The sequence below is a fragment of the Pisolithus orientalis genome (genome assembly GCF_024613125.1).
Source record: "Pisolithus orientalis strain OTSU chromosome Unknown F5J12scaffold_8, whole genome shotgun sequence".
Lineage (NCBI taxonomy): Eukaryota > Fungi > Basidiomycota > Agaricomycetes > Boletales > Pisolithaceae > Pisolithus > Pisolithus orientalis.
The window spans coordinates 248,989-262,175 of record NW_026260789.1 but is presented as its reverse complement, the minus strand read 5'-3'; the positions used below and the strand labels follow the sequence as shown (position 1 = coordinate 262,175).

The following is a 13,187-nucleotide window of genomic DNA, read 5'->3' as shown; positions in this document are numbered from 1 at the left end:
CTGCAGATATGTGTTGTGACCAGTATGGTACTCATACTTAGGAGTATATAATCCCTCATACTTTACCTTGTATCCTCAGTTTTTCAATAGCTTGCAACTCAGCTAACTTCCTTCTCTGTCATCCTTGTTCCCTCCCTGCATGATCTCAGAAGAACTCACCAGTGGAGTGAACCTTTGTTGGACCTCAGAGATAATTGAGCCATAGGGGTTACAACACATTTGGTCCATAGACTCCCCCTTGCATGCTTTGTGCCTATTCCATTTGAAGAAGTCACTGTGCTCAGGCATAACAAAATTGAAAAACTCAACGCAGCTTTTGGGACACATCAACCTCTTCACAAAAGTCTACTCATCCCTGGTTACTGAACTTCAACAAACCAAGTTACTCCTTTAAAGAAAGGCTTGTTTGTCTCCCTCAGAGTAAAGACTAACTCACTTTCCTCCCACTTCCTCATGTAACAAAATCAAGAAGCACCCCTCTACCCTCAATCAAATCCACCACTCTACAGGCAGCCACTAGGCTTTAATAGATCACCTCCCTAGGGCTCATGCTTGTGTCTCCCTTCATGAAAAGCCACTCACGCAACAAACACCCCTCTATGCTGACAGGTTTCTCTTGAGAAATAAATCCTCCCTCAGCCTTCGTTGTCACTATTCATAAAAGTGTCTAACCCACAGATATCAAGACCTCCAGTCCCTCCTTGACCTAACCCCCTTGGACTTGGACAGAATCCACCCTTGCCCCCTATCCCTTTAGGATGACTCGGTCCTTCAGTTACTGCAACAAATCCCTGGTTATCTTATCTATCCTGGTTTAGGGATTCAGAAGTCACGCTCAGTTCAGAAGAAGAAGACAATCAGAAGTCTGATACTTTGTTTGGATCAGTCCTCAAAGAAGAACAGGAAGCTTGCAGCCAAGAAGAAATGTCCATGACAGTCAGTCACAGAGATTCAGTTCCTGAGATGCCCTTGAGGACCATTTTGGAAGAGGAACTGAGACAGAGGTTGGAAGAACAAAGAGTCACTATGGCAGAGGAGCTCCACCAGGCAATGTGTGCAACATCAAGTGGCCTGTTCCCAACAGGTACACCTACAGACTCGGCCCTATGTGATTGGTATCATTGAAACTTCGGAAAGGTAATTTCCCCAGAGGTCCCCATTTAGGGGTCCAGTAAGGGTAAGGCCCCAGCCAATGACAATGATGCATATGGAAGCCACCCACCCAATGGAGGTCGGGAGTTTAATGTCGGGTGTCCCAGAGAATACAATGGAAGCCACAATGGGCTTCAGACCTGGGTTACACAGGTCAAAGGTTATTTGAACCTGAACAAGCACGTATACAACACAGAACCTCTTAAGATTTTGTTCACACTCACATATATGACTAAAGGCACAGCCATGTCATTCACCAAGAACTACCAAAATGAAAACAAGATGCTAGATGGTACAATCTACTACACCAACACCTTTCAAAGGTTTGTTGAAAGGTTGAAGGCAACCTTTCGAGTCAGGTGATCAGACCACCCTCACCATCTTACATCTCTCAGATATCCAACAAGGCAAATGAGAACTCAAGGCTTACATCATGGAGTTTACAGGGCTTGTTAACAAGGCTCAACTCAAGGAAGAATCATGTGAAGCAGGGATCTTCTTCGGAACAGGATTGCAAAAAGAATATCGCAACTGGGTTCTCAATTCTGGACATGCCCCTTCCATGGTCATAGAGTGGATACAGTGCATGGGAGAAGCTCGAACTGCGATTGCAATGAAGCACATCCTAGAAGGGAAGGAATCTCAGTATGAAAGAAAGTTCATTCATTACCATGGAGGTTCCTGAGATCCTGATGCAATGGACATCAACAAATGCAAACAGAACGTTAGACATTCCGGTTCAGAAATTAAGTGCTTCAACTGTGGAGCCAAAGGTCACATCAAGCATGACTGTAAAGTCAAGGTGAAGACTCAACTGTCCAACATCTGCATCGTCCTCTCAGAAGATGGCACAAAGACCACCTATGTCAGAGATCATGAAGCAAATGCAGAGGAGCAAAAGTTGTTGGGTTTTTAAAGGGGACTGATGAATCTCCTACATCAGTCAGTCCTGTTTGTGTGTTGTCCACTAAATGTACTTCTATAGATGATGAATCAAACATGTGAATTCATTCTCCTCTTGGATTGGTCAAATTACTGGACTACAGCACAGGAATATGGGCCTGCATTGACTCAGGTGCTGAAGTTTCCCTCATCTCGGAGAAGATGGTCCAGAAACTTAGGATCCTGATGTATCGGGTGGAAAAGAAGTTCAAGATGACCTCATTCACCGGAAAGGATGAAGAGTGGGTTACTTGCAAGGTGAACCTGAAAATGGAAATCAAGGAGCACATTATTCAGGTCAAGTGCTATGTTGGCCCTCTCATCAGAAAAGAACATGTCCTTCTTGGGATGCCATTCCTCAAGGAGTTCAAACCAAGAATGAACTGGGAAACCAGCAAAATTATGTGCTAGGATGATGGGTATGTGTATCCCGAAGGATCTGATTACTTTGTCAAACAGGTAGTGTCTTCAGACATGGACAGTATGAAGGAATCTTCCAGTCTGTCCCTGGAAGTGGTAAAACAGGTCTCAGGTGGAACCCCCAAGGTAAAAATTAACAAGACAACTCTGTCCACAGAACTGGAAGCCACCCTGGCAAGTGGAAAAGAGGAAGTCAAGCTTCCAGAAATGTATCAAGATTTTGCCAGGGTGTTCACAGAAGATGATATCCTGCTCCCAACACATCGGCCAGGATTAGATCACGAAATTCAACTTTGTGAAAACTTCAAACCAAAGAAAGCAATGGTATATCTGATGTCTCCTGACGAACTTAAAGTTTTAGATGAGTTCTTGGATGAGAACCTTAAATGCAAAAAGATTCAACTGTCAACATTGCCTCAAGCAGCACTGGTGTTCTTCGTAGCAAAGAAGGATGGAAAGAAGCAATTAATCCAAGACTATTGCTATCTCAACTTGTTCACTGTCCCAGATGTACACCTGCTGCCAAATGCACAGGCCTTGTTCGACAAGCTAGTCAAATCCAAGTTCTATGCCAAGTTCAACATTTGTTGGGGGTTTACTAACCTCAGGGTCAAGGAAGGAGATGAGTGGAAAGGAGCATTCATCACTCCAAGAGGGCTTTTCAAGCCTACAGTGATGTTCTTTGGACAATGTAACTCACCCCCTTCATTCCAGAGGTACATGGATAAAACCTTTGAAAAACAACAAGGTAAACAGGTAGGATATATGGATGATGTTGCTATCCATGCCAAAACAAGGGAAGAACTTTGAACTCAGGTTCACAAGTTTTTGAAGATCTGCAAAATGGAAGGTCTTTGCCTCAAAATAAGTAAATGCATTTTCAAGGCCAAAGAAATCAAATTCCTTGGGATGATTATCAGAAAAGGGCATATGGAGACTTCACCAATGAAGACCAATGCCATCAGTATGTGGGAAGCCCCTGACAATTTAATGGGACTTTGCCAATTCCTCAGATTTTGCAACTTTTACCACAAGTTCATTCCCTCCTTCTCAAGCATCGCCAGACCCCTTCACAATCTTACTAAAAAGGGGGTTTCTTACCAGTGGACTCTGGAATGTGATGCTGCATTCAAAAGGTTGAAATCTTTGTTATGCTCCTCTCCGGTCCTCACTATCCCCAACTTCTCGAAGCCTTTTGCTCTCTTTACAGATGCTTTGAAGCTCAGAACTGGTGTGGTCCTCGCCCAGAAAGGAGATGACAACAAATGGCACCTGTGTTCCTACCTCTCACAGTCATTAGTCAGTGCCAAACAGCACTATCAGGTTTATGACCTGGAAATGCTCACTGTCATCTGTGCACTTAAGGCTTTCTGGCCCTACTTCCTCTCCCCTGTTGAACCGACCATAAGAACTTAGAATATTACCATGAGCCCCAGCAGCTCACCCCTCGACAGGCCTGGTGGGCCTCCACTATTCAGTCTTACCCTATCTGGTTCTCCTGGCAGGCTGGTCGCCTTCAGGTCCTGGCCAACACTCTTTCCCATAAAGGCACCTTGGCAGAGCCTGCCCCTGTGGCCACAGTCCTTCCCCTGGACCTTTGGCTTTTGGAGGGGGTAAATCCCCAAGTTTGCCTTATTTTGCCCTTGTTTTCAATTACAAAAATACAAAAACAACTAAAAATTAACCATCTCTGCCACATTGGATGACTACCCACCCAGATCCAGCATTCAAAACCAGACCCAAAGCTGTATTCTCACCCATGTGAGGTAAAGTCAAAAGAGAATAGGCTCCCTGATGCTCGCCCTTTGAGGAAACCTGTAAAAGGAGCAAGGGGGGTTTATGCAATATCCATGGACCTGTATGAACATGTCAAGAACAATATGCCAAAGGATTTGACAGGTCCAGAACCCAAGGATAACATCACCATAGCAGAAGATGGAACAAAATGATTTGGAACCACTCAGTTATACATTCCCCCCAAAGATCATCGCCACTGCATGTGCTCATATCATGATCATGAGTCAGCAGGACATCCTGGACAAAAAGCGATGTTCGCAAAGATGCAAAAGGAAGTATGGTGGGAAGGTATGGGAAATGACATATGAGCTTATGTGGCAGGTTGCCCCTTGTGTCAGACCACCAAGGTCATGACTCACCCGCCTACACTGCCCATGATCCCCCATGACACACCCAAGACCGTGTTTCCATTTCAACAAATATCTATGGATCTCATCACCAATCTCCTGGTTTCGGGAGAACAAAAATATGACTCTATTCTCATGGTTGTCGATCAGGGGCTGACAAAGGCCACCCTGTTTGTTCTGTGTCATAAAACAATTGACTCTGTTGGGGTTGCCTGTCTCTTCCATCAGTTCATTTACTCCTGATATGGTGTCCCTGAATCAGTAATCTCCGATCACAGACCACAGTTCACCTCATCATTTACAAAGGAACTGTACCAAGTGATAGGGGTAACTCCTAAACTCTCAACAGGTTACCACCCCCAGACCAATGGAGAAAGTGAACATGTCAACCAAGAGGTAGAAGGATACCTTCGGCTGTATTGTGCCAAAGTGCCAAACTTGTGGGCAGCAAAACTCCCATCTGCAGAATTTGCTCACAACTCCCATGTCCACTCTGTCCATCAAATGACACTGTTTTCACTACTCCTGGGTTATGACCTGTCCCCTATCCTGAAGTTTGGCTAACTGCAGTCCCCTTGGTAGATGAAAGGTTAGAAAGACTGGCCTCAAACAGAGATGTTGCCATTCTCGCACACAAGAAAGCACAGGACCTGATGCGTTCATGCTCAAAAGGGTCTTATGTGCTGCCCAAGGTTGGAGATCAGGTGCTCCTGGATACCGGACACCTTTGCCTCAAAAACCAGTGTGACAAGATTGTGCCCCAATGTCTTGGGCCATTCAAAGTGACTCCAGTGGTGTCTCCTGTTGCTTTCTGATTGGAGCCTCCTTCCACTTGGAAGGTTCACCTCATCTTTCATGCTTCTTGAATCTTCCCTTTTGTGGAAAATGACACCTACAGAGCTGTGGCTGCAGCACCACTACCAGAACTTGTAGATGATGAAATCAAACAGGAGGTCAAGTCAATAATCAATCACAAGGTTGATGGGTGCAGAGGTAAGAGGTGATACCTGGTAAAGTGGAAAGGGTTCCCACATTCGTCAAATACATGGGAACCTGAGGAACACATAAAAGACCATGCCTCAGAAGCCTTCTCCCAGTACAAACTTGCCCATCATCTTCATAATTAAATGGACTCCCCTCACTCCATCAACACTGAAAATGACTATGCTGACCTCCCCCTCTCTGAATCCATTTATGACCCCTCAGCTGACTGGGATGACCTCTTCATCCCACCCATCACTGTCTATGCCCCAACCTCACCTCCAATGACCACCACCAGCTTTTCTGACTTGTACCCCTTGTCCCCCATCTTGCAACCTCACATGTCATTGCCCCCTGTCACCTGCCCTCACCAACCACATCCATATGCATCCTTCTCAGTCAAGAGGGTCCCCGCCCCCAAGGCCAGAGTCTCCCTCACAGGGGACAGTAACCAGCAGGGAAAGGGAAAGGGTAAGGTGTGAGCTAACGATGACTCTGGTGATAGAGCAACTGATGCTGGTCCCACCCATGCTCCTGAACCTGCCAACTTATGCACTGCCTTCACCACCTACTCTGATGGCACTCAACACGCAGCCCTTGACCTCCTTGCCTTGGCAGCCCTTGCCAGGGATGATGAGCCGTGATTACCAATTGCAGCAGCTGACTACCTGGATGTTGTTAGGGCACTTGATGTCTTCCACAACAGGGACAACATTGATGGGTGCTCACCAGAACAGGTTATGTATTTTGGGCTGTTGTCTGAAATCTACAGAGCAACAGACATAGTCAATGCCACTGTCTCCAAAATTTGTACACACAAAGTTAGTGGCACCACTCCATTGTCAGAGGTGATGATGATTAACCTGCTGGAAAGAAGCTCCTCAGGACTTTTAGAAGCTGTCACTGGTGGAGCCTATCACCATCTTCATCACCAACAAATCAGCAAGTTCCTAGCATGCCCTGCTTCTCAACTTCTTGATCAGATCTGCCCAAAGCAAGAGGAACCATCAGCTTCCTGCAGAGAAAAAGAAGAGAAGGAGGCAGAACGAGAAAAAGAGGATCAGTGGAAGGCACTGGAGTTGACTTATGTCAGCTCTGGAGACTTGTTTAAAGAGGTTGGTGCTCGACTTGGAATGGGAACTCACAACTCCAGCTGGGAGGTACTTCTGCAGGATGCATCATGGGTTGGACTTCACAAACACTATCATAATGCCATCCACTCCACCAACCCTCTCCCTGTGGCTCCCTTCGTCCCCATCCCTCTCGACCAGCTTCATTTTTACCTGGGAGGCCAGTCCCCTGTCCCTGTGGACCATGTCCTTCATCAGCACGCATGCTTCCAGTGTTGTTACTTGGGACATTGGTCTTGCCACAATGGACATGGCTCCCACTTTACTCCAGCCCTTGAGGAACTGCTGTCTCCATCACCACCAGCGCCTGTCACTTCACACACTTGTTCCTGTGTCTATACTACTTGCAGACCCCTTTCTGCCCACCCTGCCAACATGTCTGGCTCATCCTCAAGGGTCTGAGGACCTTAGAGGGGGGGTGATGTTATGACCATGTCAGGGGTCTTTCCTTTTTTGACTTTTCACAGTCACGTGTGTCACATGCCTCATTGTGTCTCTTGTAATCGTTGCCATCTTAGAAGCTCATATGTTGCAAGGCTCCTTCAGATCTCCTGCTGTCAAGGTATTTTCAATACCTGTCAAGACCATGCCTCCCATTTGATCCGGTATTCCACCACCCTCTCTGATGGACAACTTGTTCACTTCTTGCTCCGCTGACTTGTTTGTGTTGCTCATATGTTGTACTATAGCTCCGGTGTCTGACTCCTCACTGTGCATTGATTGTGCAGCCGGTACAGCCTTTGTCTCCCAGGTTGTTCCTGTGATATGACACCATATGACTCCCTCTGACTCATGTATTTGTCTGATTGTTTCATTGATTACTGCAGATACGCATCACAACTGGTATGGTACTTGTACTTAGGAGTATATAATCCCTCATACTTTACCTTGTATCCTCAGTTTTTCAATAGCTTGCAACTCAGCTAACTTCCTTCTCTTTCATCCTTGTTCCCTCCCTGTGTGATCTCAGAAGAACTCACCAGCAGAGCAAACCTTTGTTGGACCTCAGAGATAACTGAGCCATAAGGGTTACAACATGTTTGGCCTGTAGACTCCCCCTCACTCACTTCATGCCTATTCCATTTGAAGAAGTCACTGTGCTTGGGCATAACATATCCATGTCCACCTCACCAAACACCTTTGGTGTGTGACAACAATCATGTGCCTTAGTCCAAGTAAGGACAGGGGTTGTTTCACTCCAACAGATCCATATGCATGCCCCAAACTCTTGCAAGTGTGATACATTGGGTTCTTCCCCATGCTACCCTTCATAGGGTGTCTTCTCACAGGTACATGTCCATGTGCAATTGCATACATAGACTGCATGGTTTATGGCCTCACACCACAGGAATTTCAGCAAGTCCTTTGCCAGTAGCATTGCCTGCCCCAGCTCTATGACAGTTCAGTTGAATCACTCAGCCATGCTATTTTGGGATGGCAAGTATGGTGCTGTGGGTTCTAGCAGTATTCCTTTTTTTTTTGCACCATGTCACCAGTGCATTATTGATATATTCAGTCCTGTTGTCACATCTAATTTGTTTAGGGAGTATGTCTTTCTGTCTCTCCAACATCTGCACATATTCTTTGACATGTTCTGTTGCCTCCCCCTTTTGTTTCATGTAGTACATTGTAGTGTACCTTGTTGCATCATCAATAAATGATATGTGGTATCAATGACCATGTATGGACATCATTTGTGCCAGTCCCCACACATCTGTGTGAGTTAATTCTCCTGGCACCAAGGCTCAGTGTACTGCCTTGGGCAGGTGAGGTTTGCATGTCTGTATAGTGGCAATGCATGCTTCACAATTGAAATTGGGTGAGTTTGGATCAACTTTGAACCCTTTTACTAACTTCTTACAGAAGAGGCAGTGCAGTCTGCTTATCCTGATATGGCCAGAGTGTTTATGCCATGTTTTCCACAAGGTTGTTTCATTTGTGAGGCTGGTTTGCTTGCTCCTTATAGGTATTATAAATTGTAGTTCATACAAATGGTTTTTCCACTTTCCCAGTGTGATGACATCCCCTGAGGAATTGCACAACTTGATCTGGCCTCCTCCACTGATGGAGCAGCCACCTTGTGCATCTAAGTGGCCAATTGAAAATAGATTATTAGGCAATGATGGCACATGTAACACATTGCATAGATTGACAGTGACTGTCTGGTCACCTATTTGACTATTCACTGTGACTGTGCCATGTCTGGGCTGGCTTGGTGCCTATCCCAGAGACTATTTTGTCCAGTAGTACCTTGTAGGTAGTGAACACTTTGCAATGAGCACAGATGTGTGATGTTGTAGTGCTATCAGCCAACCACACATACACAGAATAAGTCTCTGATTTGGGGGACTTTGTATCTACACTTTCAGTAGAAGAAAATGCTACATTGTCTTTGGAGTCCATATTCTCCACCATGCGATGTGCCTTATCTGATCATCTGGAGTGTTTACTAGATTGCTTCCTATCCTGATCTCTACCTCAGTCTCTAGATCTCTGTCTCTGCCATTTATCTTTATTGTCCAGGTTGGTCCAACACTCTTGAGTGGTGTGGCCAAACCATCAGCAGTGTCTGCATTTGGGTTTATTCTTGAAGCAGCACTCAGAGGTTTTATGATTGGTGTGACTGCATATGTCACATGGGCCCAGGTGATTGACCTTATGTTTATTGCTCCTGCTGCTCTTGGCATAGTACCCACTCTCTCTGCCTTCACACTTGTGGCATTCCCACTCAGTGTGGAGTAATGATATTATCTCTTGCATAGATATCTTTGTTGTTTGTGAGTGCAACCCTCTGAGGAAGCTGGAGGTATAGCTATCCCACAAGGTAGGGAGCAATGACAGCAGCATGGCCTGGAACTGGGGGTCAGGCATGACATCACCCATTTCATACAGCCAGTTCTGCAAGTTGCATAGTCTAGTGATATGATTGGGGAGGTCCATGTCCTCCTGCACCTTGAGGCCATAGATCTTGTGCCTAATAGCAGTGATGGACTGCTGGCCCTGAGTCTCATGTACCACATGTAGATTATGCCACAATGTGGCACTAGTCTCTGTCTCTGATTGGGCATGGATGGTCTGATTGTTAGCAAGGTTTACCATAAGCATCATGTATGCATGTTTGTCACATTTATGCCAGGCATTCAATTTGTCCAGCAGGGTCTTGGACAGCTGTGGGTTGTCCCCTGTCACCATCTCATACAGATCTTGGAGGCAGAGTACAGTGGAAATCTTCTTTTTCCATGCTGCCCAGTTATTAGAGGTGAGCTTCTCTGTCTTGACTATCTTCATCTCCCTCTCATCCTCTCTCTCTAGACCTGGCTCACCCCCTTTGACAATGCTGTCATCAGCATTGAGGACCCATTGATGACTGGGCTCAGCCCTATCAGTTGTGACAAGGGGCCTGCAACTGTGGGTGAATCCATAGGTGAGTTAGATGTTACCTGCAGTGTCCTCAGGACACTAGCTCATGCCATTGGTGCTGCAGGTGAGGACTGCATTGGCTCATTGGTCTGTGCATTAGGGGGTCCATCCCCATTGGGCATCATGCCTCATGGATTGGCCAGCACCCTTACTCTCAACATCTCTCTTCTCCCCCTTCTGACAGATAAGTGGGTGGATCTTCTTGGCTCTATGTTGGTGGCTTGGTGACAAGGTCAGTTATGAGCAGGCAGGGCTCATAACCCGTTAGGAATGATGTGTGCATGGTGACTGATGTGGGAATGACTAGGTATGAGCAATGATATGTGTGAGGATGGCCAGCTTAGGACTCAGTATGTTCAGGCAGAGATGCAGGTCAACAAGGTGATGTTCTTGTCTCATGAGGATTCTTTCCCCTGTGGTAGCTACCTTATATCTACATCATACATTTGATATCTCGTCTGTTGGGGCATGTCCACCCCTACTCCCACCTTTGTATTTTGTTTTTGCTTACCCCCTCTTGGGGTTATGACATGTATCCTGCACCCTTTGTGTGTCATCATTTCCTTATCTGGGTGTGACGGCGGATTGGTACTCCTACACTTCTTCTCCATGGTCACTTCGTCAATGTATGAGACAAACACTGTGACCCTAATAGGCACAAGAAAAAGTCCCCGCATCCTGAACTGCCGGAGGGCGGGTGTATATGTATTGGATACTTAAATACTTGAACGGATTGGGTGACACAGGGTCAAGTTCGAGCTGCGCTTCGAACTCCGCATTGTCTATAGTTCTCTAAAATTGCTAGCTGCGGGGGTATCTGCCGTAAATCGTTGCCACTCCCCTCAACTATGGACGCTGAAATACACCAGCGACTCATCGACGCTGAAGGAGAACTGTTGTCTGCTTTATCTGATGAAAACCTCTTGTTGCCATTCCATTCCACGTGGTCAAAATTACAAGTCGATATTTCTGACATGAAATCGCAAGGTGGACTCAGGGAAGACACACTAGCATTGGCGCATGCCGTCGCATCGCGTATTTCTACTGTTTCACAATGTTACCTTGATTTACAACAAAAGCAGGAGTTTCTTAGGACGAGGTTCGCGAATAATGGGAAGGAATTTTTGGCACATCTATCCCATGCTCCTAAGTCGTCAGCTTCGTCAACTCAGCCAAATGAAGAGAGGTCTGTCTCATGACACGTTGGAATTCTCGTTTCTGACCAGTGTGGTTCCAAAGATGCACTCCTTTCATCGCGACAACTTCCAAGTGGCTGCTTGAGCACATTCATAACCCGTATCCCTCACCTCAATTCAAAGCTTCTGTCGCTGAAGGTTGCGGCTGTTCACAGAATTCGGTTAATTCTTGGTTTATCGGTGCACGGCGTCGCACTGGTTGGACGTCTCTGTGTCGTGACCAATTCCGTAACTGCAGAGCCGACACCGTGGATGCTGCATATCGTGCCCTGGTTCGACCAGATCCAGCTCGCCCGCTGCCTTCAGCCATAATCAAAGCTTTTGCGGCTATCAAGTCGAATGCTGAGGGGCTGTACTCGGCGTTCACCAAGAACAGCACTGCGATAGATCTTGATGTGGTAGGGAACGATACGGCAGACTATGGCACGCAGAAATTCACCATGGAACGTACCCGTCAGCAAGAAATCATCGGGAGGAAAGCAGAGATACATGCGTATCACGAGGACCAGCGCTCCGAAACAACTATATACCCTTCTCCATTTTCATCCCCGCCGCCTCTAGCATCAGCTATTCCCACTCTTGTCCCCTCATTATCGGATGAAAGCGATGATGAAGACCAAGATGTCGCTCCCCCTGTCTTAGCTGGTCGCAAACGTAGAGCGTGTCTATCAGAAAACCAGTGTGCTCCTTGCACTGAGCGCCCAAAACGTTTATGGCATGTAACACGTTGTGATTGACACTTTGCTGAGCTGAGTTTGACCCAGTATCCGGTCTTCCCCAACCCCAAGTACTGATACAAGCGAGCCTCCGTCCCCTTCGTCCGACGAGGGAATAACGATTCACGCTTCGTCAGAACCGCAAGCTAGCCGTGCACTGCCTCGTTCTCGCAAGCGGCGGCTTTCTGAAGGCGCTCAACCCAACATTCCCAAACGCCCGCACGGTTTGCCCGTTGTGCCTCGCCCTCAAGTGGTTTCCGATCCGCTTCCCCGAACGATATCACATGAAAGTGATATCGAGGATTGGTTCCAAACCAATTTTCAGACACTATTTGACCTCCCTGCTCCTGTCGAATGCTCAGATCTTGACTCCTCTACGCAATGGGAAGTCTTGTTTGGTGGATATTCGATACCCTCAGCTTCGGTCCAGAGTGAGCTCCATTGTGAGTATTAGTTACTTTCCAACCCATCTCCACTCATGGAATATCAGTGACACATTCACCACCGGCGTCCTCCGAGGTTGTGCTACAGGACGTCCTGGAACGCAGTAATTTCGGCGACTTTGACGATCTTTTCTTACCCCTTGGAAATGAGGCTTCTGAAGATACATTGCCGGGTATACGTTCGTCGGACCTCCTGCTCTCCCCGGAGCAGCAAGTCGTCCTGTCCGACGGAACGCCTTCCGTGGGAGGTGTACCATTCCTTGACAATTGGGTAACACTTTGCGAAGCCACTTCTCAGGCTGAGAGTGTCAGCACCAATACGTCTGAGTTTGGCTTTCTCGAGTTCTCCGACCTCTCGGTGCCACACCCTCTGGTAGACAGCCAGGCGGCCTTTGTCCTCGGGGATATTGGTTTGCCCGTTGGTGCTTGATATCGTAACTCCATTATCTTTATTCATAAATATGCGTCATTGGCGTTCCGCCGTCGCATGTTGCTAGTTACTCACCAGTGATTGCTGTCCCGCTACTGCTCCACCTGCTTTCTCTCATTTGCAACCCATGTTTTTTATGTGTATTTTTCAAATTGTATCTATAAAACAATTACACTATATTGTTCACTCGAGGAGGCGTGCTCTGTCCGACTA

At 46.7% G+C, this 13,187-nt stretch overlaps 1 protein-coding gene across 1 annotated transcript; it reads left to right on the top strand.

Annotated features, from left to right (window-relative positions):
- Positions 1-11,009: 11,009 nt before the first annotated feature.
- On the top strand, positions 11,010-13,159 carry F5J12DRAFT_818242 (uncharacterized protein). The gene is made up of 4 exons (XM_051745178.1): positions 11,010-11,375; positions 11,429-12,100; positions 12,150-12,544; positions 12,592-13,159. The coding sequence occupies exons 1-4, from the start codon at positions 11,038-11,040 to the stop codon at positions 12,972-12,974; spliced, it is 1,788 nt and encodes a 595-aa protein (XP_051601668.1). The 5' UTR covers positions 11,010-11,037; the 3' UTR covers positions 12,975-13,159.
- The last annotated feature ends 28 nt before the right edge of the window (positions 13,160-13,187 follow it).